General features: G+C 44.6%; 1 protein-coding gene across 1 annotated transcript in view; it reads right to left on the bottom strand.

Moving 5' to 3' along the window:
- The window catches only part of itga11a (integrin, alpha 11a), a 138,670-nt gene that overhangs the window by 40,774 nt on the left and 73,277 nt on the right, over positions 1-24,619 (bottom strand). The window contains exons 11-16 of the mRNA XM_078530067.1: positions 15,410-15,554; positions 13,145-13,293; positions 12,173-12,313; positions 9,134-9,337; positions 1,202-1,332; positions 479-645 (exon numbers count right to left, since the gene is read on the bottom strand). Coding sequence (XP_078386193.1) covers positions 479-645; positions 1,202-1,332; positions 9,134-9,337; positions 12,173-12,313; positions 13,145-13,293; positions 15,410-15,554 — 937 coding nt within the window. The remainder of the gene's footprint in view (positions 1-478; positions 646-1,201; positions 1,333-9,133; positions 9,338-12,172; positions 12,314-13,144; positions 13,294-15,409; positions 15,555-24,619) is intronic.

Genomic DNA, 24,619 nt, shown 5'->3' with positions numbered 1-24,619 from the left:
AGAGATGGTTCATTTCCCAGAGAGCAGTGGGCGTGTGCAATAGGCTCTTGGCCTGTGTGGTGAATTCTGATTCACTGAATTCCTTCAAACGAGAGCTGGAGCTGTGACCTGCTTTGGGCTGAGGCAGAGATTACCTTGTACAATAGAATTCTCCAAGGCCAGGGTGATCTTCTGGGATAATTTTAAGGGCGGCGGAGGGGGTGGTGGTGGGTGGGGGCGTTGGAGAGGAATTTCCCAGATATATTCCTCCCATAAATTTGCCTGGGTTTTTAATCTGGTTTCTCAGCTCTGCCGAGAGATGACATGGCTTTGGGTGGAGGAGGGAGTTTAGATACATGACACACAGGGTATCACAAATTATGTGAGGCAAGCTGGATGGATGAGTGGACTTTTTCCTGTCTGCCAAGATGTTTTGTTCAGAAACTAGCAGATTTTGAAATCTGCACTAATTATCAGTCACCGATAGCGTTGCACTTACTCAAACTGGCATTCTGAAGTCCAGGCGTCTTGGGCGTGACTGTGAAACAGATAGACATGGACATGCAGCTACACTCTTTGCCATTCCTCTTGCAATCCTTGTTGAAAATGTTGATTTTCGGTGGTTCGAACCTCATGCTGGCATTCACCTGGACTATGCTGCGCGACCTGAGGGGAATGGAGGACATTGCGTGGGTTACATGGCACCTCTGGAGTAACAAGATGCTATTCTTTCAACTGCAAATCCAAAAGGAGTCAGATTAGAAGGAAACTGCTGCATTGTGAGGTTAGAGCACATTTCTTACAGGCAGAGCAGGAGGTGGTTGGGATACATTACATAGGAACGCTGCATTGGACAATTGGAATGTCAGCACAATGTCCAATTGCGTGGGTGGTGATTTGCAACAGTCTCAGTTGCCCTATCCTGGTGGAGGCTGTATCAAATCCTTCCCAAGGGGAGGAGGAGATGTGTTAAGCAGCTTGAATTGAAATCTGCTAACTCATTGCAGGCTAGGAATCAAACCTTGAACTCTCCCCGGCCCATATGGGATTGCTACCAAGCCAGGCAGTGCATTTAGCTGCAGAGCCATCAAGGATCAGTGCAGGCAATCCATCTGAATGGATCAAACTGATGGAGAGTCAGTTATAGCAGGACACACCGCGGATAGATAACAGTGACAGACCAAATCATGGTGAAAGGCTTAGCAAGTATAGATTAACAAACCATAACTGAACAGCACTACCAAGTGCCCCCACTGCCAGATCCACCAGCCCATCGTCATTCATATCTAACTGTGCATGAAGACTGCGGCCAAAGTATAACAGTCCACGACTGACCTCTGAGGCTCCAATCCTCTGTAAAACAGCAAACACAGAAAGAGGTAAGTTCATTATATTGACCAGGACTGAAGTAAGCAGTCACATGCTGGGTTCCTTTTTTTTTAAATGAAGAAAGCAGCTGATGGGCCAAGGGAAATATTGCATCACACCACCAAGGTTGGAAAGAGGGACAAATAAGATGAATAACGAGTGGTGATGAAGTGACGCCATGTTTGGTTGTAAAATTTTGTAAGAGGTAGCGAAGAGACACAACTTGTGCTGGGTGTAATGTGCTTGGGAGGAACAGGTGACTTTGTACCTGTGGTTCCCAAAATTCTCCACCACTGGGCATTTTCCTCATCTCATGTCTGCATTTGTTGTCGAAGAATTGAAAAAGACTGATTGGCATTGTTAGTCAACAACTCTATTATTATTGTACCATGTGACCAGCAGAACCTTAATGGGCAAATCAGACAGACCTTGGTCTAGCAATTGGGGGAGATGGTGGCATAGTGGAAGTGTCACTGGATCAGTGACTCAGGGTAATGCTCTGGGGACAGGGGTTCAAATCCCACCATGGCACTTGGTGAAATTGAAATTAAATTAATAACTTTGGAATTTGAAAGCTAGCCTCAGTAATGGTGACTATGAAACTATCATTGATTGTCATAAAAACCCATCTGGTTCACTAGTGTCCTTTAGGGAGGGAAATCTGCTGTCCTTATTCGGCCTACGTATGACTCCAGACCCACAGCAATGTGGTTGCCTCTGAAATAGTCTAGTAAGATACTCAGTTCATGGGCAATTAGGGATGGGCAACATTGCCAGTGGTGCCCAGATCCCATGAAACAATAAAAAAATTCCAATTTTCCTGTGGTAGGAGAAAGATTTTCGGATTGGGATCCTCTCGGACCTGCACCAATACAGGTTGTGGCCTGCGAAGAGCCACTTCTGAGTGGCCAAGACTACGTTTAACTCCAACCATTGGAACTTGTGACACAGAACATGATAGCATTGAGCTAAAAGTGGGCCTTTAACATTCTCCGCAAACTAACTCTGAAAGAGTACTGGCGATAGGAGGTTAATCCCCACCTAGGTAACCCCATGAGAGCAGTGCTTTCAACTTTATCTACTTCCAAATACATTGAGATGAAGAGCATTGATAAAGAAGGGAAACTGAAGAAGGTAGAAATTGAAGGTGATGAGGTGAAAGGAGCTCTTTTCCTGGTTGGCTATGTGATCACTTTGGATTAAAACTGTCAAAACTGATTCCAGCTGCAGTTGTTAAATGATGTCATGGATAACACTACAACTTCAGCTCATGACCACCTGGCCAGAGTGTTGGTGCTGTAACCTCAAAGTAACTCAGGCAACTAAACCACTGGAATTTATGACTTACAAGCCAGTGATGGCTGCTTACGGATAAACTGTAGGTCACACAGTCACTGTTACTTGGATGGTGCGCAGGCAATACCATCATTGAAACCAATCACCTTGTTTAAGAGTCTCCAAAGCAAGCAACGGAGAATCCTCCAGTTCTGGATCATCTGTTTGCTCAGAATGCAGGAACAGGAAAAGCCCATTTAGTGCCTTGACGCTGTTCTGCTATTCAATGAGATCATGGCTGATCTGCAACTTAACTGCCTTTTCCCCATACCCCGTAATACGTTTGGTTAACAAAAGTCTATCAGTCTCAGATTTAAAATGAACAATTGATCTGCTGATAAAGGCAAAATACTGCGGATGCTGGAAATCTGAAACAAAAATTTGCTGGAAATACTCAGCGGGTCTGACAGCATCTGTGGAGAGAAAGGCGGAGTTAACGTTTCGAGTCCGTGTGACTCTTCTTGAGAAATTGACCTGCTGGTTGCGGGACAGAGATTTAAACTTCTACCACTCTTTGGCCCAGAATTTTCCAGCCCCCACTCCCCCACCGTGGCGGGGCTGACGAGCCATTGAAATTTCCGTTCACGTCTGTGGGACCGGAACTTCCGGTGTGGAAGGCTGGAACATTCCGGCCTTTGTTGTGTACAAGTGTTTCCTAACTTCAGCCCTGAAAGAGCTGGCTCTAATGTTTAAGTTATAACCCCTGGTTCTTGGCTGCCCAACTCAATCCAGTGAAATAGTTCTAGCCCATCAGTTCCCCTTAATACCTTGAAAACATTGATCAAATTATCCTGTAATCTTCTAAATTCCAAGAAATACAACCTTAATTTGTGTAACCCATCCACCAGACTGCTTAGGTGTGGGGTGGGCTTCCTAGTGTGTTCAGCAGTGGGTACTATTAGAAGTCAATCAGCTAAAATCATGTAGCTTACCAATATAGAGCATTTAGTTTTCCAGATGGGGCATTGACGTGTAGGGTTATCGAGAGGTGAGTGCGAATAAGCTCAACTCCCAGTGACAGGTCTAACCTTATATCTTCCACTAGTGAGTCAGACTATCTGATCAACAGTGCCCCGGACCACTGCATACCTGCCTGGTTCAGATAGGAAGATAGACTTGCATTTATACAGTGGGCAGGATTTTCGGGGGGTCAGGCGGGCGGGAAACGGGCAGCCACCTGTCAGATAGGCCCCCGACCGTGATGTCAGGCTGGCTGGCCAATTCCAGGCCACCCAGCGTGAAAGGTGCGCTGAGAAGCTCAGTGTTGCTGGGGTTGGTGGGGGTGGGGGGAGTGGGGGGGGGGGGTGGTGGAGAAGGGTAAGTGCAAAAATCTGTGCAGGCGTGGGGGGGGAGCGCGCGCTGAAAGCCCCCTGGAAGGCAGGGAGCTGCCTCAGGGAGCTGAAGAATTTTAAAATCAAAATTAAAGATTTTGAAAATCAGAAAGAAATTTCCCCACACAGGACCCACTCACCTGAACAGAAACATAAAAATTAGGTGAAAACATTTTTTTCACCATTAATGTCGGAAACCTCATCCCGCCCACGGATGACGTTTCCTAAAAAATCTAAAGGTGGCCCTGGCCAATTCGTCCGCCCGCCAACTGTGAGGTTGGACAGGGAGTGAAAAATAGCACTTCATTAATTGAAAACTGGCCTTCATGGGCCTCTTCATTGTCGGCGGGCGCGCTGCCGAATCTCGCGCGTGCCCACCGACCGAAATATCGCGCGAGTGCGCGATGACGTTGGGACGCTTGCCTGACACACGCTATTTCACACTCGGGCGTGTTGGGCGCCTGCCCGCTGGGCGATCAGAAAATCCTGCCCCGTGATTTTCATGAACTCAGGACTTTGCAAAGCACTTCACAGCCGATGAAGTAGTTTTTGAAGTCATATGGAGTAATTACAGCAACAGAAGAGGCCATCCGCGTAGTCACTGTTGGATTCAGATATTTGATGACTTGGTTTGAAATGCCCATCAGCTGTTGGAATCATCAGGGGAAGGAGGGGGAAATAGATCAGTGACGGGGGTCATATGTCACTATGATTGGCCGCATGTCAATGGGATTGGTGGTATTAGTCACTGGGATGGGTCATGACAATCGCTGGGATGTTACCCACAAACATAACAATGTTGTCCGGATGTGATGCCTTGGGCTGGGATTTTCTGGCCTCGTGGTGGGCGGGAGGTTTGGCAGCCCAGCCAAAAGTCCAATGACTTTCAGTGGGATGGCACGATCCCAGCAGTGGCCGGAGTGGCAAAATCCCGCTCTTGGTTTTCCCTGTGAGTTATGGTTATTGAATTGCAGATGCCGCCATCATCATGCCCTGTGCGTGATAAATATCACAAATACATTTCACTTTTGCCCCTTTAACATCTTCACTTTCTCTAAAAGATGACAATGCACCTTGAACTCTTTAGTTACCTCTGCCACAGCCTAGGTAGCAACCATTGACCAGAATAAACCAACTAAGAGGACCACAGCAATAAACACCTGCTCTACTTTTAATGCTTCAATTTTAATCAAAGTAAGAGTTAGATTTCGGTACAAGTGGCTTCATTGCTGCTAGATTAGGGACAGCAAAACCAACCAGGACTCTCACTCCTGATCATTGTCAGAGAGTGAAAATTTAAAATGGAAGTGTTTTTTAAAAATTCATTCAGAGGATGTGGACTTTGCTGGCTGGGCCAGCATTTATTGCCCATCCCTAGTTGCCCTTGAGAAAGTGGTGGTGAGCTGCCTTCTTGAACCGCTGCAGTCCATGTGGTGCCTAACAGCACAGTGCTTTTAGGGAGGGAGTTCCAGGATTTTAACCCAGCCTCAGTGAAGGAACGGCGATATATTTCCAAGTCAGGATGGTGAGTGACTTGGAGGGGAACTTCCAGGTGATGGTGTTCCCATGTGTCTGCTTCCCTTGTCCTTCCAGATGGTAGTGGTCATGGGTTTGGAAGGTGCTGTCTAAGGAGCCTTGGTGAGTTCCCGCAGTGTATATTGTAGATGGTACACACTGCTGCTACTGTGCGTTGGTGGTGGAGAGAGTGAATGTTTGTGGATGTGATGCCAATCAAGTGGGCTGCTTTGTCTTGGATGGTGTCAAGCTTCTTGAGTGTTGTTGGAGCTGCACTCATCCAGGCAAGTGGGCAGTATTTAATCACACTCCTGACTTGTGCCTTGTAGATGGTGGACAGGCTTTGGGGAGTCAGGAAGTGAGTTACTCATTGCAGGATTCCTAGCCTCTGTGATGTGCTAGACTGGGAGCCAGTCATGTTGGTTTGTAAGCACTGATGTAATGGTGACTATGGGAGTAGATATGTGGCCCACCATTCACTGACAAGTCCTGTAAATCTCTACAATTTCTGTGCCCACCTGGGTACAAACAATTTGGGATTGTAAATCCCAGACACTATGTGTTACATCCTGGCTTCTGAACAGATCCGAACATTGCCAAATCACTTGCTTGAAATATTGGAAAAGGAGGAAGAAGGGAGCAATGAGAAAAATATGTAAGGGCTATAAAAAAAGCAATGGAGTTCTTTTTGACTTACATTATTCTGCCTATTTAAGTTATTAAGAACATTTGTTTTCACTCAAGTAAACACAGAACCTCATAATTACCTACAGAAATTATTAAATACTAACAGTCTCAGCAACATAACTCACTCACAGTTCAATTACACCTGTCAATGTCACATTCTATTAATTGAGAAATTGTGACATTGGCACAAAAACCTTTGGTACTGTGAAAGTATGTTTAAGAATATTTATTGGACACTGAGCTTAATTTTGAATTAAAAAAGAGACTTGCATTAATGAAGCATTTAACCTCAGATGTCACAAAGCACTTCACAGGCCATGAAATATTTCTAAATTGTAATCACTGTTGTAATATAGGAAACGCAGCAACCAATTTGTACACAGCAAGCTCCCACAAACAGCAATGAGGTAATGACTAGATCACCCATTTCTTCTAGGTGTTGGTTGAGGGATAAATATAGGTCTTGACACAAGGGAGAACTCCCTTGCTGTGGGATCTTTTATATTTACCTGAGAGAGCAGATGTCTCACTCACTACTGTCCTTAGCGAAACATTAGGTGCCTAATGTACAATGTAGCCAGTATATTCCATTGATTGGATTGAATGGAGAGATTTTTCAGTTGAGTTACTGAAGAGAGGAGTGAGGACCCTATTTCACAGGTGAAGGCCCAGCCCCCTTGCTTTCTTAGACCTCAAAGTCCTCGATTCCTCAGGGAAGACTCCAGAATGTGTGATTCCTCACGATGGAGGCCCAGCATCTTCAGTGTCTCAGAGGCAATGAGACTCATTGCAGAGATACCACTGCCACAGACCCTCAGGTAAACTCAATCCCTCTGGTCAGCAAGTCTCCAGCACCCTGATTTTTACAATCGAAATCCCAGTACTGGATGCAAAGGGTGAAAATACAACCATTGGACGGACACATACAATGAACGGGAACCAAAGAAAGAGAAGTAAAGAGCCTTGCCTCAACATCTGGGTGAGTTAAAGCACAGGCAGAATCAATTACTAGTTTCCAGTAAATATGCTGGATTAATGTGAAATTTCTTCCGTCTTAATCAGCTCCAGTAAATCACATTGCAGCAAACCGAGGCTTCACACTGGAACACTCATTACCTCACAATGTGGTGTATACACTGCATCTAATTGTACAAACTTCCTTATATGATCGGCTCTGGAAGTCCCTCTCCAAACCTTTTCTCCTCCCCGCCCCCTCTCTATCACTTAAGATGCTGTTTAAAACCTGTTTGACCAAGTGTTTGGTTAGCTAGCACATAAGAGTTCTTGGAGCTGTACCTAACACAAAGGAAGGTGGTTGTAGTTCTTGGAGGTCAATCATCTCAATACCAGGACATCACTGTAGGAGTTCCTCAGGTTCCTAGGGCCAATCATCTTCAGCTGCTTCATCAATGACCTTCCTTCCATCATAAGGTCAGAAGTGGAGATGATTGCACAATGTTCAGCACCATTTATGGCTCCTCAGATACTGAAGTAGTCCATGTCCAAATGCAGCAAGATCTGGACAATATCCAGACTTGGGCTGACAAATGGCAAGTAACATTCGCACCACGCAAGTGCCAGGCAATGACCATCTCCAATAAGAGAGAATCTAACCATCACCCCTTGACATTCAATACCATCGCTGAATCCCCCACTAGGCCAGCATTTATTGACCATCCTTAATTGCCCTTGAGGAGGTGGTGCTGAGCCGCCTTCTTGAACCGTTGCAGTCCATGTGGTGTAGGTACACCCACAGTGCTGTTAGAACGGGAGAACCAGGATTTTGACCCAGTGACAGTGAAGGAACGGCGATATATTTCCAAGTCAGGATGATGAGTGACTTGGAGGGGAACTTCCAGGTGGTAATGTTCCCATGTGTCTGCTGCCCCTTGTCCTTCCAGGTGGTGGTGGTCGTGGGTTTGGAAGGTGCTGTCTAAGGAGACTTGGTGAGTTCCTGCAGTGCATCTTGTAGATGGTACACACTGCTGCTACTGTGCATCAGTGGTGGAGGGAATGAATGTTTGTGGATGAGGTGCCAGTCAAGCGGGGCTGCTTTGTACTGGATGGTGTCAAGCTTCTTGAGTGTTGTTGGAGCTGCACTCATCCAGGCAAGTGGAGAATATTCCATCACACTTCTGACTTGTACCTTGTTGATGTGGACAGGCTTTGGGGAGTCAGGAGGTGAGTTACTCGCTGCAGGATTCCTAGCCGCTGAACTGTTCTTGTAGCCACAGTATGGCTAGTTCAGTTCAGTTTCTGGTCAATGACCTTCCTATTATTATTTCCTAACATTATTATTTAAAATTACACGTCATCAGCATTTGAATGGGGATGGAAATTCCACGGTGGTGGGGTACGAATTTGCCTTGGGAGGAAGCAGAATTTACAATAGCACATTGGCTAATTAAAATGTCCTGAGAAACTGAAAGGAATATTAAAACTGTTGTAACCATTTAAATATGAGGAATTGCTGCAAAAATATGTCTATCAGATTACTAAAATAAACCACAAGTCATAGGCACCAATTATAATTTAAATCTCGCTAATTATGCTCACCCTGTCATCCTTTCTCCCAATCCTTCTTTCATGTTTACTCTCTGTCCTTATTTTTACAACTGTTTTCCGGTGTAATTTAAGCTAACCTATCTTTTCTACAGTTAGCTTTCCTTAGATAATCTTTTACAAGTCCCTCTTTCTCTGCTTTCTGGCTCACATAATGTGTAAGTGGGAACATCCTTCAGAACTGCCCCCTTGTTAAATAGGGATTCGGCTGCAGAAACAGTCCCACTGTGTTCCAGCCCAGTCTCCGCCCTGCATTCCCGTCCACGAGGTGCCAAACTGGGGACCGAGTCGCCCAAATCAGGTCCCTACGTGTTGGAACTGGAGGAGGAGGAGGTGCTGTTCACTGTCTGTCTTACCTGTTTGTAGTCCTTGAGGATGTTTTTCTCATATCCGTGAAACACATAAATTGCTCCATGATGATCATCCTCCAATGGTGCACCAACCACCACATCATTGAACGAGTCATGGTTGAGGTCACGAGCTGCAGCGATTGCAGAACCAAAGCGAGAGTTCTGGGATTTGTCAGAAATTTCCAGAAAACTACTGAAAATGAAAAACCTCTGTAAAACAAACCAATAGGTTCTGAATGTTAATGCAAAATCTTGCGCTAAAATTGAAGATACAAAGAATATATCCCACGGTGAGTCATAGCACTGTACGTACTTAAGCATAATATTAGAAGGGGTTTAAGTCACTAAGAGAAGGGGGTTGTCACTCTGCTGGATGTTACTGTAGCTGTGACTCTGGGGAGTTATTTCACCTTCCCCTGGCCTGGCCCTGTTCTATCTAAGTTCTGCTGTCCTGTCCGGACACTCTAACAGTGCCCCTCTCCCCCAGGCTCCCTGTCTCCCTCTGCTCTCGCTCTCATTTCTCATTCTCAGGGTCCACATTCAGGGTCCCTGCAACCCCCCCTCCAACGTCCCAGAAGGAAAAAATGTTAAAAATGGGAAAATAGGAATATTGGTCCGAAATGGTCTTATATACCTTAAAATGGAACACCAGTAAAAACTGGCGAGTATTGGTCCAAACTGTTCTTTTCCTTCTGGGGCCCTTCCTCTCTTAGACTTCCAGTCTCACGTTCCCTTCTCTCCTGCTTCCTGTCTCTTGATGCCCTCTCTCCACCTTCCCTCTCCCTGGATCCCCTCCAACCTCCCCACCACCCCCTCCCCTCAATGATGTCAGTGTGTGGAATACTGAACGCTAATTAAAACCGATTTCAACAGACGCCTGCAGAGACAGGGGCCATCCTGACCTGTGGGGATGGGCAAGTGGGAGACCTGCAGAGTGGCGCCTGTGTGAACTTCTGGCTGGCACATTGCAGCTGTCATGGAGAAGAGGTCATGAAAGGGCCCACAAAAAATCTTCTTTGCATCCCCCGCACGTGATGGATTAAGTGGGCTGCCTGGATCAATTAACCTCCCCTAAGCTGAGAACTGAGGCTTCTGAATAGCCCCAGAAAAGCTCATGTCAGGGTAGATTAAATTCCTCAGGGAGACCTTGGATCTCCCCCAGTCATGGCCTCTGACAAAGACCTGCTTACAGCTCCTCACCCCCCGCCAGAGTTTAAAGGCCCCACCCTCCCACCACTTATGGCAGAAAATGTCTTTTCCATTTCCTTCTAATTTATGGTTTTTAAAGGTAAATGTTCTTGAGATATGAGCATCGTTGGTCAGGTCAGCATTTATTGCCCACCCTTACTAGAAGGTGGTGCTAAGTCACCTTCTTGAACCACTGCAGTCCATGTAGCGTAGGATCACCCACAGTGCTGTTAGAAAGGGAGTCCCAGGGTTTGAAGGAACAGTGTTGATATAGTTCCAAGTCAGGGTGTTGTGTTCACAGAATCACACAGTGCAGAAGAGGCCCTTCGGCCCATCGAGTCTGCACCGACACGTGAGAAACACCTGACCTACCAACCGAATCCCATTTACCAGCACTTGGCCCATAGCCTTGAATGTTATGACGTGCCAAGTGCTCATCCAGGTACTTTATAAAGGATGTGAGGCAACCCGCCTCCACCATCTTCCCAGGCAGTGCATTCCAGACTGTCACCACCCTCTGGGTAAAAAAGTTTTTCCTCACATCCCCCCAAACCTCCTGCGCCTCACCTTGAACTTATGTCCCCTTGTGACTGACCCTTCAACTAAGGGGAACAGCTGCTCCCTATCCACCCTGTCCGTGCCCCTCATAATCTTGCACACCTCGATCAGGTCACCCCTCAGTCTCCTCTGCTCCAATGAAAACAACCCAAGACTATCCAACCTCTCTACATAAGTTAAATGTTTCATCCCAGGCAACATCCTGGTGAATCTCCTCTGCACCCCCTCCAGTGCAATCACATCCTTCCTATAATGTGGCGACCAGAACTGCACACAGTACTCCAACTGTGGCCTCACCAAGGTTCTGTACAACTCCAACATGATCTCCCTACTTTTGTAATCTATGCCTCGATTGATAAAGGCAAGTGTCCCATATGCCTTTTTCACCACCCCACTAACATGCCCCTCCGCCTTCAGAGATCTATGGACACACACGCCAAGGTCCCTTTGTTGCTCAGAACTTCCTAGTGTCATGCCGTTTATTGAATAATTCCTTGTCAAATTACTCCTTCCAAAGTGTATCACCTCACACTTTTCAGGGTTAAATTCCGTCTGCCACTTATCTGCCCATTTGACCATCCTGTCTATATCTTCCTGTAGCCCAAGACGCTCAACCTCACTATTAACCACCTGGCCAATCTTTGTGTCATCCGCAGGTTTACTAATCCTACCCCCCACATAGTCATCTTCTGTTTGGAGGGTTTCAGGGCCATCCAGGATTGTTTTCTTCCCCTCCTCTCTGAAGGCACTGACTCCTTGCTGGTGTTTGGTTCAAAGATGTCAACTGTCATCCAGCACCCTGTTTGAATGCCTATTTTCCCACGTGTTATTTTAGAGTTCGAGTGGTAGGCTATTTGAACGCATAATCCACAAGTCAAACTGCTATCCACACGGAGCTAGAGCAACTGCAGAATAATCAGAATGGGAAGTTTGACTGATTTCCTCCTCTCCTTCACTGATCACCCCCCCACCACTCCCCCTCCCACCCACCCCACCCAAAACTGACCAGCCTGAGGCACTGAGACCAATTGTTGCATGTCCCAACTGCATGCCTAACTTGGGACATGCGGCAGTGCAGTCAAACCCACAACCTTCTGGCCTGGGTGAAATGTCTATACACTGAGCAGCCTCTTTAGCCTCCAGCCTGGTGAGCTCAAAATTAACACAGGCTGGGAATTTCTTCAAATGGGCTCCTGCTCCATCGCTGTAACTTTGCTGGAAGTGCTATGGAAAGGTAATGGAGCCACAGCAGATCCCAGGAAAGTCCAGGCCATACAAAGAAAACATCCTAACAATTACCTCGTGGAGGGAATAGATGTAGACTTTACCCTTCTCTCTACCATCAGCGAAATACATGGGAGCACCGACCAATAAAACATCTGTCACCCCATCAGCATCCACATCCAATGGAGCTATTTCACTTCCAAAGTATGATCCAATCTGAAATAAATGTAGCAGGAAAATTATTAATCAGTGATTTATAATCTCTGTTTTTAAATGTCTTGCCAAAGTAAATATAGCTGTCAAGTCCCAGCCTCTGGGATACTGAACAAGGAGGTGAGGAGGACATTGTATCAGGCAATGCTGAGACCAGTGATGTGGCACTCAGTCCAGTTTTTGGGTACAATTACGAGGATAGTCGGAATGTGCACAAGGTCAGAGGCAGGAAGGACTGGGAATGGAGAGAGCGCAGGGATAGTCTAACTTAATTAGTTCCATATTTCAACTGACTTTAGCCTGAGTTGCAAAGAGAACTGCTGGTGCGCTGAATGGATTAATAATTAGAAAACATCAGGAGGAGATCAAATGCAGAAGGTAACGAAAGTGGATGCATGAATTCCCTTGAAGGAAAACTATTGCATGAAATTTATTAAAATTTATAAATTTATTAAAAATGGGAGAGAATTTTTCCCATTTTTCCAGACGTCCCAGGGTTTACAATAACACATGTCAGCACACAGCAGTGCTCGCCAGGCAGATACAAGCTCGTTTTTACACTGAAGCAGGTTGCTGTCAATCCTTTCAAGCAGAGTGGCAGATATGTACTACAATGATCTGGGTGTCAGCTGCGGCAGAAGAGGGTTGGGATTGGAACTTTGATGAGCCCAGTAACACTTGCCCTATAACAATACGGACTGCACACAACTGATGTAGGCATGTAATTGGGAATAGACTTGCACGCATGTGATCCACATCTGTCTTGCACATGTGTAGAAAGGCTGACATGGGATGGCAACATACCCTAAGCATGGATTCAGAAGCTTCACTAACCTGCTGCCCCTTCAGAGACTGTTGAATTGTGACACTTCCATTGTTCTTCATTGTGAATATAATGACTTTCCCGGTGTGATTGAATCTGGGAGCACCTGACACGTACCATCTTTTGCCTGATTTCGGCATCACTGAAGTAATGGTGTAACCTGAAAAATAAAACGCAGAGTACTAGGATCTCCTGGGTATCAAAGCCTCCTTTTGCCGTAACTCCCTCTGAGTCAGAAGGTTGTGGGTTCTAGACCCCACTCATGGAGAGCTGTGCACACCATCGGGGCTGACTCTCCAGTGCGCAGTACTGAGGGGGGTGCCGCACTGTTGGAACTGCCGTCATTCGGTTGAGACTTTAGACTGAGAGACTATCTGCTCACTCAAGGTACATAATCGATCATCGTGGCACTATTCGAAGCAGAGCAGGGGAGTTCTCTCTCAACATTTATCTACCAATCAACAACTAAAAAAGATGGTCTATAGGGTCGTTGTGGGATCTTGCTGTGCACCGATTGGCTGCTGCATTTCATACAGTACAAAGCTCACATGTTTGAAATCAGAACTATGGAACCAAAGTTTATTAAAGATGCTCCAAATTGGTCAAATCACTGAGGATTTGGAACATTGTTTCTCTGTTAGACATTTGACAACATTGCGCTAATTAACAAGGAATGTCCTGATAGAAACAAAATAAATCTTGAGGGAAAGAAACCACATTTAACAACTGCCGAGCTACAAGATCACATCTGAAGCTTCACGGTGCATGCTTCTCATTGTTTAGCAGCATTGCTCAGTTTCAGGTCTGCAATGTGCATAAAGAATGCAGATTTCAGTGAAGGAACTGACTCCCCCAATCTGGCACATTTTTACAAACAAGGGGAAGAAATGAGATGTAACAGTGAAAGGCAGGGAGATAAAGAGCACTGAACTCAGTAAGATTACACCTAGCAACTAACTCCAGATAAAGACAGTTCTGAGGAAAGGCAAAGGATCCAGGGGTGAGAAACTTCAGTTATGACGATGGATTGGGGAGGTTGGGACTGTTCTCCTTGGACAGGAGACGGCTAAGAGGAGATTTGATAGAGGTGTTGGAAATCATGAGGGGGCTGGATAGAGTAGATAGGGGGGAGCTGTTCTGTTCGTAAAAGTATCAAGAACGAGAGGGCACAGGTTTAAGTGATTTGCAAAAGAAGCAAACGCGATGTAAGAAAAAGCTTTTTCACACAGCGAGTGGTTCGAGTCTGGAATGCACTGCCTGGAATTGTGGTGGAGGCAGGTTCAATCCAGGCGTTCAAGAGGGAATTAGATGATTATTTGAATAGGAAAAATGTACAAAGATACAGAGAAAAGGCAGGAGCACTAAATCATAATGCTCATTCAGAAAGCCGGTACAGACATGATGGGTTGAATGGTCTCCTTCTGCACCATTACAATTCTGTGATTCTGTGATATTGTGTATCTCCAATATTAACTTGTGTTCTCTCAACAGATGCAGCCTGAATCATGGATCGGTCTCATCACAGGAGGAGGCCATTTGGCCCATTGTGTCCGTGCCGACTCTCTGCATGAGGAATTCACCTAGACCCACTCCCGTGTCTTGAATGTCACAAATCTTTTTTTGGTATTTTATTCAGCTAAAGGCAGGCTAGTAACAGAACAGGATATGGACCAATCCATCTCCCGTCTGTGTGGTACACAATTCCAATGGATAAACCATTTTACTGTTACTTTCCATTTCTTTCTCCCACGCAAGGAAATCAATGGATGAAACCATATCCCCCAAATTCCCATGTACGGAATTATAATGGGTCAGACTGTTTCTCATTCCCTCCCATTACACTTTCCTGCATTAGGATGGTGATTACACTCCAAAAGTTCTTCATTGACTGCAAAATGCTTTGGGATGTACTGAGGCTGTGAAAGGTGCTATATAAATGCAAGTTTTGCTCTCTTCATGAACGAAAGATCCAAGTTCACCTTCATTGTTATATCGTTCAACAATATTACATCGAAGCATGTTTCTGTAATTTAAATGGCACCATTGCATGTCATGAGTAAAAACCAAGATGCAAAGACTTGTCTAACCACTAACCTTACAAGGGTGACAATGCCCCTTTATACCTGCGTTCAGTGCTCCTGCAGCAGGCAGTGATATTGATGATTAACGATGTGCTCTGCCCGGTATCAGTAGTTTAAGAAAATCACAATGGGCTTCACAGAACAAGTTACATCTGAAGAGTGGTGACAATTACACAGGCAAATGATCACACTTACCAAGATAGGCCCCATGGTTCTTCAGTTCCTCTGGAAATTCCTTCATGTAGGCGTCCTTGGGAGGGATCACCCGTCCATGACTGGTTTGTTTTAAGACGGCACCTGTCCAATCATAGGCCCCCACAGCGCCAAGTAGTATCCCATCCTGCACATGGAAGGTGGAAATAATTGAGGTCATAATTAATACAGCAACGACTTGCATTTATATAGCATCTTTAACATAGTAAAACATCCCGAGGTGTTTCACAGGAGCGTTACCAAATAAAATTTGACACTGAGCCCCTTGAGCAGATATTGGGACAGATTGGTCAATGATGTAGGTTTTAAGGATCATCTTAAAGGAGGGGAAAGAGACAGGGATGGCTAGGGAGGGAAATCCAGAGCTTAGGAGGCAGGCATTGGAAGGCACGGCTGCCAACGGTGGAGCGATTAAAATGGGGGATTCGCAAGAAACCAGAATTGGAGGGGCATAGCAATCTCAGAGGGTTGTAGGGCTGGAGGAGATTACAGAGAGAGGGAGGGGGGAGGCCGTGGAGGGGTTTGGAAACAAGGGTGTGAATTTTTAAAATTGAAGCATTGTCAATGTAGGTTAGCAAGCACTACTGAAAATATTGAAGAACCAAACCATTCCCCTTTCCACTGAGAATTGGAACCAGCCGCAGCAGAATGGCAAACAACCCAAGAATGTCTGAACGATTGGGTACAGTAATACCAACAAAGTGACCAAGAAGCCTTTCTTCAATTGTTGCAGGACAACTCAAAAGAAAAAAAATTCAATTTCCCTTTTAAAAGCTACAGTTTCAAAATCAGAAAGAACCCTATACCCTACTTTATTTTGCTGAATTTGTTCCAAGAACACTATTAAATCAATAAATCTTTGATTATGTACATTTTTCCAGTTGGAGGAATTCACTCCACAGAGAGAGCTACATATAATCTTTTTTTTAAAAAAAGGAGCGATGCATATTTTAAAAGTTGGAAGAATCTTTTACTGTTGCTTAGATGAAACGGATGTCCCACACGCAGGAGAAATATGCCAAAGTGACTATTCTTCCTCTGCAATCCATCTGTTAAGGAAATGAACTCCTGATAGGTAGACTGATTAAAAGATTTTTTCCCCCTTGAAAATGTAAGTTGACCTTCCTAACAGGGTCTCACTTTCCTGGCGTTTGAGCTTAGAGAAGGGGCCAAAAAACATAGCCATGTCACCACAAGCCTGGAATATATATGGCAAATGTTCTCATCCTCTTTTTTTATTTTAGCAAGATATTTGTGGGTTTAATAAGACAGAAGATAATGAATGTGAACTGGACTGGGACAAACGGAAACTAGACTGAGGATCCTGCTTGTATCCTTTAAGGCGATTGGGGTGCAATTGCCAAACTCATGTCCTATTTCTTTGTTTAAAATTGTCTGTGGAGGGGCACAGGAAACAGGAGTCGTCTCAAACCCTGAACAGAGGATGTAAGGAAGAATGGAGGAGGGGAGAAAAAGATATTTGTGAGAGCTACAGTATAGTGTCTCAAATCCGACTGTCCAAAAACTGGATTGTCCAAAAACCAGACATTTTTAGTATGTGCCATGCTCTTAATTGAGTAAAATAAAAAAAAGACTTACCTGAACAATTCAGTTAGGTGCTGCCTTAGCGTGGTGTAGTGCCTCCCCTGACTAGCTATCCCCCTTCGCTGCTTACATGCCAGTCAATTCCCACGCTCCGAGTGACCCTTGACCATACCCGACCTGAATCACCTATGGTCCGAACTGCCCGGCCTGAAATCTGGCAAGATCTGAATCCTGGCACGTCCTCGGTCTTGAGGTTGTCGTTTTGAGACACTGTACCTTTTTATTCTTAGTTGGCTCTTCATGCTTTGCCTCAGGTTAGGAGAGCAGCGGGGAGGGAAAGGTGCTCCCGTGATATTGGTAAAACGAGAAACTGGTGGGAATGCACAGCAGGTCAGCTAACATCCGAAAGAGAGAGACTGGACTTGGACGCCAGGACACAATATATACTCAGCCCCACCAGGAACGCTTAGGTGTCCCTGGCCAAGGATTCCCCATCCACTTCCCCACCAACCCTACGTTTACTCCACGTAGCGATGTTAGCCTCTGTGATTTTCCACCACTTCCACTTCATTAACAAAATCTGGCCATGTTTAAAATTGGAGGTCCTACTTTTTCTTCTTGCTAAAATTAACGGAAGGAGAATGAATGCCCATAACCTCCCTTTAAATAAATGTTTATTTTCTTGGTATGTTGGCCTCTTGCCACCATTTCTCTCTCCTTCAAATAGGAGGTTGGAACAGTCACTTTTTCTGTGATTTGGCCACCAAAGATAGTTTTCTGTTGGTTGAGGCCTTCTGTTTAAAAATTATGAAAGCAAAAAGATGAGACAAGTCTGCTGGATAACAGCAAGGCTGAAATAGTAGGTAACGCACAAAATACGAGGCAGAATTTTTACCTCGGTGGGCGGGCGTGCGCCTGACCCGCTCGAGCGTAAAATGACGTGTGTTGACATCGGGTGAGTGTTCAACGGGCAGTTGTGCGATGTTTCGGCCGGTGGGCGCGCGCAGGAGTCGGCAGCGCACCCACCGATAATTAAAAGGCCTATGAAGGCCATTAAAAAGATAATTAACCTACATTTTTCGCTGCCCGTCCAACCTAATGGTTGGCGGGCAGGCGAAAAGCCCAAGTGGCCTTTGCATTATTTTGGAAACCTCATCCACGGGCGGGATGAGGTTTCCAACATCAAATAAAAATACAATAAAAACTTTTAAAATTCATTTCTAACATGTCCCTACTCTTGTGACTCTGTCACATGAGGGGACATGTTTTATAACATTTTAAAAATCTTTATTTGTTACTTTTAAAACTCTTCATCTCCCTGAGGCAGCTCTGGGCCTCAGGGAGATTCACAAGCGCTCAAGTTCCCCGCTTGCCCCGCACACCCTCCTCCCCCGCCCGCACAGGCAGCGCCTGTGGCCTTAAGGCAGCCTTAATTGGCCCACAACGTGAAATCGTGGTCTGGCCTTGATCGTGGGCGGTGGTCGGCTTCCCGACCACCCTCGTCTGCCCCCCTCTGAGCCCGCCCGACAAGGGCAAGATTCTGCCCATGGTGACGGGATCTTTCTGATCCGTTCAGGTGGCACAATGTGTTAATCTGCTGCAATCTTGTCCTGGAGAGGCCGTCAACAGCTGACAGGAATTGGTCAAAGACAGAGTTTAAAAATTAAGTCGAGGATTCAAAAATCGAAAACGGTAAATACTCGGCAGACCAGGTAGCACCTTTAGGGAGATTTGATGTTTCTGGTCGATGACCTTTCTTCAGAGCTGGGAGAAGTTAGTGATGAAAGTTTTTAGTACAGACCCTGGGAAAAGAGAAGTCTGTGGTCAAGTGGAGGGCAGGAGTGTTAAATAGCAATAGGGATGATGATCCAAGACAAAGGGAGGCAATAACGAGGCAAGTGTGGAAACAAAGCATGGGTCCGGAAGAAGGCTAAATGGCAACAGCAGAATAGGAGAGAAGGTGGAGTGAAGAATAAAAAATCCAGCAAAGAGTAGAGGCTCCTTTAGGATTCAAAAATCACATGACATGGGTGTAGTAGAAAGGGTTAACAAGAATGGATATGCTAATCTATGAGGCACATGATGATGTAGCACTTTTTAAAATTCATTCACGGGATGTGGACGTTGCTGGCTAGGGCAGCATTTATTGCCTATCGCTAATCACCCTTGTTCAGAGGGCATTTAAGAGCCAACCACGTCGCTGTGGGTCTGGAGTCACACGTAGGCCAGACCAGGTAAGGACGGCAGATTTCCTTCCCTAAAGGGACATTAGTGAACCAGATGGGTTTTTACGACAACCATCAATGGCGTCATGGTCATCAGGCTTTTCATTTCAGGTTTTTATTGAATTCAAATTTCACCATCTGCTGTGGTGGTGGGATTCATGCCCGGGTCCCCAGAGCATTACCCTAGGTTTCTGGATTACTATTCCAGTGACAATACCACTATACCACCGCCTCCCCACATCAGGCAGTCATTTGCTAGGTACTGTAGGCAGCTGACAAGTAGCCCTGAAGAGAGATATGCCTCCCCTGTAACCCACTATGAACATACTGTAAATAAACTATCTTTTAAGTAAATACACTGATATGCCTCCAGCTCTTCTTTACTAGAATCCTGGCTTAGCGCATTCTACAACAATGGGTGGCACCACAATGGCCCACCAGTAAAACATTATAAAAACCCTAACAACTTTTCATCTGTCAGAGAGGTTCATTTTCCAAATGTCTGTCTATCTTATTTGATGAGGTTGTAATGACTTGGGCACCACTAATAAGAACATAAGAAATGGGAGCAGGAATGGACCACATGGCCCATTGAGCCTGCTTAACCAATGGGAAAAAACAGCAAGAACTGGGAACTAAGAGTACTAGTCCAAACTGGTCTTGTATACCTTAAAATAGAATGTCAGTTCAGACCAGTACTCTTATTTCCCAGTGTTTACTGTTTTTTTTCCCATTGAGCTGCCATTCAATACGACCATGGCTGATCTCCATCAACACTGATTGAACTAAGAGCAAGAATGTGAGTCAACACTTCTCTCCGGCCAACTCCAGTGACTACTGAGCTAACAATAGGAAACGTCAGAAATACACAGCAGGTCAAGCCAGCACCAGGAAAGAGACAAGACAGGATCTCAAGCTTTGAGGCCAAATCCTCCGCCAGATTTTGGATGAAGGGAACACACCGGAAATGTAATGGGCCTAGAAATTGGTTTGTGGCAGCCCGCACCAAAAAGAGTAGGCCTGCACAGCACTCGATCTTGGGCCTCTGGCCTTACTAATTGAGACTGGGACAATGCATGATCCCAGGCAACTCATTGGAAAATTTGGGCCTCTGTGTCTAGCACAGCAGATATGAAATAAAAACAAATAACGTAAACAAAACATAATGGGACAACCAATTTGGAGAAGAGAAAAAGAGCCGATCCAGACCAGGGTTCTGATGAAAGGGGTATACTCAGCATCAGCTGTGACTCAATGGGAAGCACTCCTGCCTCTGGGTCATAAGGTTATGAGTCCAAGTTCCATTCCTGAGACTCGAGCACAAAATCTGGCTATCACTTCAGTGAAGTACTGAGGGAGAGCAACTTTGTTGGATGTTGTTATCTTTCAGGTGAGATGTTGAACTGATCGAGGCCCTCTCAGATGGATATTAAAAAAAACCCACAGCACTATTTGAAGACTTCTCCCTGGAGTCCTGGTCAGTATTTATTCCATAACCAATGGCACTAAAACAGCAACTATCTAATTATTATTACATTCTTGTTTGTGGGAGCTTGCTATGCATAAGTTAGCTGCACATTTCCAACAAGTACAACAATGATATCAATTCAAAAGCATTTCATTGACTGTAAAGTGCTTTGCGACATGCTGAGCTCATGAAAGCTGCTATATAAATGCAAGCCTTTCTTTTAATCTGTCTTCCCTCTTAATTTGCCAGGCATCGAACAATCTGGTGCATCTTTCTATATTTTCTGTTTGTATTTCAGGTCATGAGCTGATACAGTTTTACCCCTTTATTTTTCCAATCATTACTGACTCACTGTCCCCTGGAAACTTGGAAAGTGTAATTTAAACTGAGTGTCCCATTGTTTCCTTAACGGAAAGAGTGTTAAATTGTCTCCAGATAAACGAGCAAGAAGGGGGAGGAGGCCAGCTGCGTGTTTTGGATAAGAAATTGAGTGCAGAAGAATACCTCAAGGCAGCCAACAGTGGAGTGAAGCTAGGGTTTGGAGTGGAGCTCTTTAGCCATGGGAATCCAGCTGCACTTGTCTCAATGTCTTGGACCAATTGATCGAAGACATAATCCAAACTGTTCCATTCAACTACAAATTTACATCTTGCCTTGAGAACCGAAAAAAAAAAGGGATTTTTCACTCTCTTTGGAGTTATCAACAGTCACAGATTGCAACTCTTTCGAGTACAATCACAGTTCTTGGTTTCCGGGAGTGGGACATGAACACACAACCCTCTGATTCAAAGGCGAGGATGCTATGAACTGAGCCACAGCTGACACCTCCTCACTCTCTTTGAAGGTGAACCAAAGAGGCTGTGACCTTTCTTCTTGTGAGTCAGTTAGAAATATCAATAGTCTTTTAAATTATCTTGCGGGATATTAGAGTAGAAAGGTCTGAGCCCATTTCAATCCTTCCAAATAGCCCCATTCCCCTTCCCCCATACCCCTCTAATCATTTCTCCTTCAAGTATTTATCCAGTTCCTTTTCAAAAGCGGCTATTGAATCTGCTTCCACCTCCCTATTGGATAGTGCATTCCAAATTCTAAACTCATTATGCCTAAAGTTTTTTCTCCTGATTACTCTGGTTCTTTTGTCAATCACCTTAAATCTGCACCCCCTGCTTATTGAGCCTTCAGGCATTGGAAACAGTTTCTCTTTATTTATTCTATATAAATCCTTCATGTTTTTAAACACCGCTATCAAATCTCCTCTTGGCCTTCTCTGCTCTAAGACGAACAATCCCTGTGCCTACAGGCAGGAGTTAATTGCTCCACCTGGATTTCGATTGGGCGCAGGTCCAGGGGTGAAAGGTCTTTATCTGACTCATTGTACCTCATCTCACCTCACCTCACAAGTGGCTGCTGCTGTAGTGTTCAATTGTTCTGTGTTTATGTGAGTCTGGTAACTGATATATGCTCGCTTTGCTTGATTAGTTAAGCCTGCATGAGGACTCAGAGAAGAGTAAACAAAAGTGTAGAAAGAGTTTGAAGCCAGAGCTAGAAGTATAGTGTTGAAATTTTAAAAGCACTATAAATAATGTTACTACACACGTAGAAACTAGAGTATTGCTCAAAAGAGACATGCTATCAAAGCTTTTTGTCTTGCACTCATCAGGATAAAATTGCAAGAATACCAAATCTCAAGGGGAACAACAATTTATACTGCATGAGAAGAGGGTACTGATTATCTGGCCTGGCAATTGGACTCTGATTAGTAGAGGAATTGGGAATGCACCAGGGAACAGCTAACTGCCAAACTTTTGTTTAAATTCAAACCAGGCAAGTCGACTCTGATTGGTCATGGCATTGCCATGGGGAATGACCAAGAGAGTGGCTGTCCCCAAAGCTTTGTTTAGTTGAAAAAGGTGCAATGAGTGGACATGTTCTTTCTGTTTGTAAAGGTCAAGGCTCTGTGAGTAAATATATGTAGCTTCTAGCACGCATAAGTGAGCCACATTGCAATCTTCATTGATAATCTTAAATTGGTTGTTACTGTAATTCTTAGCACAATCGGGATTGTTTAGTTAGTGTTGTCCAATCATGGAATCACACCTCATATTGGACACTATGTTCTGAGTTTTGCAAGCATGGCTGGTTGTATACAATCAGTACTTTGCCTATTGCAAGCAGCTGAAAGGATGTACTATTTGATATGATCCACCAGTCATTGAGACATACTGCCTACGTACCTGGCATCACACCAGCACTGAAATTCACATACCACATTACTCATTTGTATGGTAGCAGAGCGTCTTTTTGGCTTGATAGCAGCATCCTGTTAGTGGAGAATGCCACTCGTACTGCTACTGCAGAGTAACAGTGTGAAATGGCGAGCTCTTCACATGTTGCTCAATTTTTTGAGATTCAAATTCAAAAATTTGAGCAACAGGAGAAGCTAGTTGTTTCATGTTGCTACTGTGCAGTAGCAACATGAGTGATGTTCAGTCCTGGTGTAATGCCAGGCATATAGTTCATGTGTCCCAATGACTGGTGGATCATATCAAACAGTATATGCCTTTAGCTGTTCATAGCAGGTAAAGTACTGACCGTACTCAACCAGCCCATACTTGCAAAACTCAGAGCATAGTGTCCAACAGTAGATGTAATTCCCTGATTGGACAGCACTTACTAAATAATCCTGATCATGTTAAGAATTACACTAACAACAAATTTAAGATTATCAGTTGAGATCACAGTGTGGCTCACTTACACATGCTAGAAGATACATATACTCACACACAGGGCCCTGTCCTTTTTAAACATGAAAAATAAATGTCTAAGCATTGTGTCTTTCTCAACTAAACAAAAGCTTGAGGACAGCCATTCCCTGGATTATTCCCCATAGCAATGCCTTGGCCAGTCAGAGTCGACTTGCCTAGTTTGAATGTAAACAAAAGTTTGGCAGTTAACTATTCCCTGGTGCATTCTCCATGGCAACACCTTTACTAATCAGAGTCCATTTGCCAATCAATCAGCACCCCATTCTCGAGTGGTATAAATTGTTGTTCCCTTTGAGATTTGGTATTCTTGTGATTCTGTCCTGATGAATGCAAGATGAAAAACTTTGACAGAATGTCTCTTTTTTCATCGAAACTCAATCTCTGTTACTGCCAAATGATTGCACGTAGAAACTAGAGTCATCTCTGCATTGCTCTGAGATATATAACAGGTGTAATCTCAGGTTTTAACAGAGCATCTCCTCTTAAACAGGTTAACAATATTTCCTGCAACTATCGCTAGGCTAGATATTACGTTGTGAAGTGCCACATATTCCAATGAAAATAGGCACCGAAGGGCCCAATATGGCATGACATACGTCCAAAAAAATGAACTTTTTATCATCAACGGTCTCCACCTGTCCGTTTAAGAATCACCAGTTTAGGCTGTTGTAAATGCAGAATGCTCAGCGCATGTTGCACCCAACTGATGCCAAATTTGGCAGCAGTTTCCCAAACCACATGTTAGGCCCTTGATTATTACATTCGAGGGACCAAAAACCTGTTTCAGGCAGATGGTCTCAGAAGCTACTGGCTTCCAATTTGTTGGTTGACCTCGTTCTGGGGAGATTCAGGAGCGAGCGATCGTGCCCGGAAATTGGTCTCCCCCATATTTATTTTTCACTGAAAGAAACAGCTGTTAGTTACCCAAGGTCTGATTTCTTCTCCAAGGTTCCCTCATCGTCTGCAAGAAGATTTTACACAGGGAAAATTCGGAGATTATTCATAATGTTTTGGCTGATTTACAGCGATGGGTGAGATTTATTTTCAGCTTTGAGCACAATAGTTCAGGTTTTAATACAATTTGAAGGATGGGTAATTGTGGATGTCATGAATTTAATACTTATGCTGTAAGTCAAGAATTTACTGGAATCCTAAAAAGCCAACATTAAATCAAAACAGTTTGATTTCT

The sequence above is a fragment of the Cetorhinus maximus genome, chromosome 26 (assembly GCF_964194155.1).
Source record: "Cetorhinus maximus chromosome 26, sCetMax3.hap1.1, whole genome shotgun sequence".
NCBI classification, from domain to species: domain Eukaryota; kingdom Metazoa; phylum Chordata; class Chondrichthyes; order Lamniformes; family Cetorhinidae; genus Cetorhinus; species Cetorhinus maximus.
Note: the sequence above shows the minus strand (reverse complement) of the source record. Positions and strands in the feature narration are given on the sequence as shown.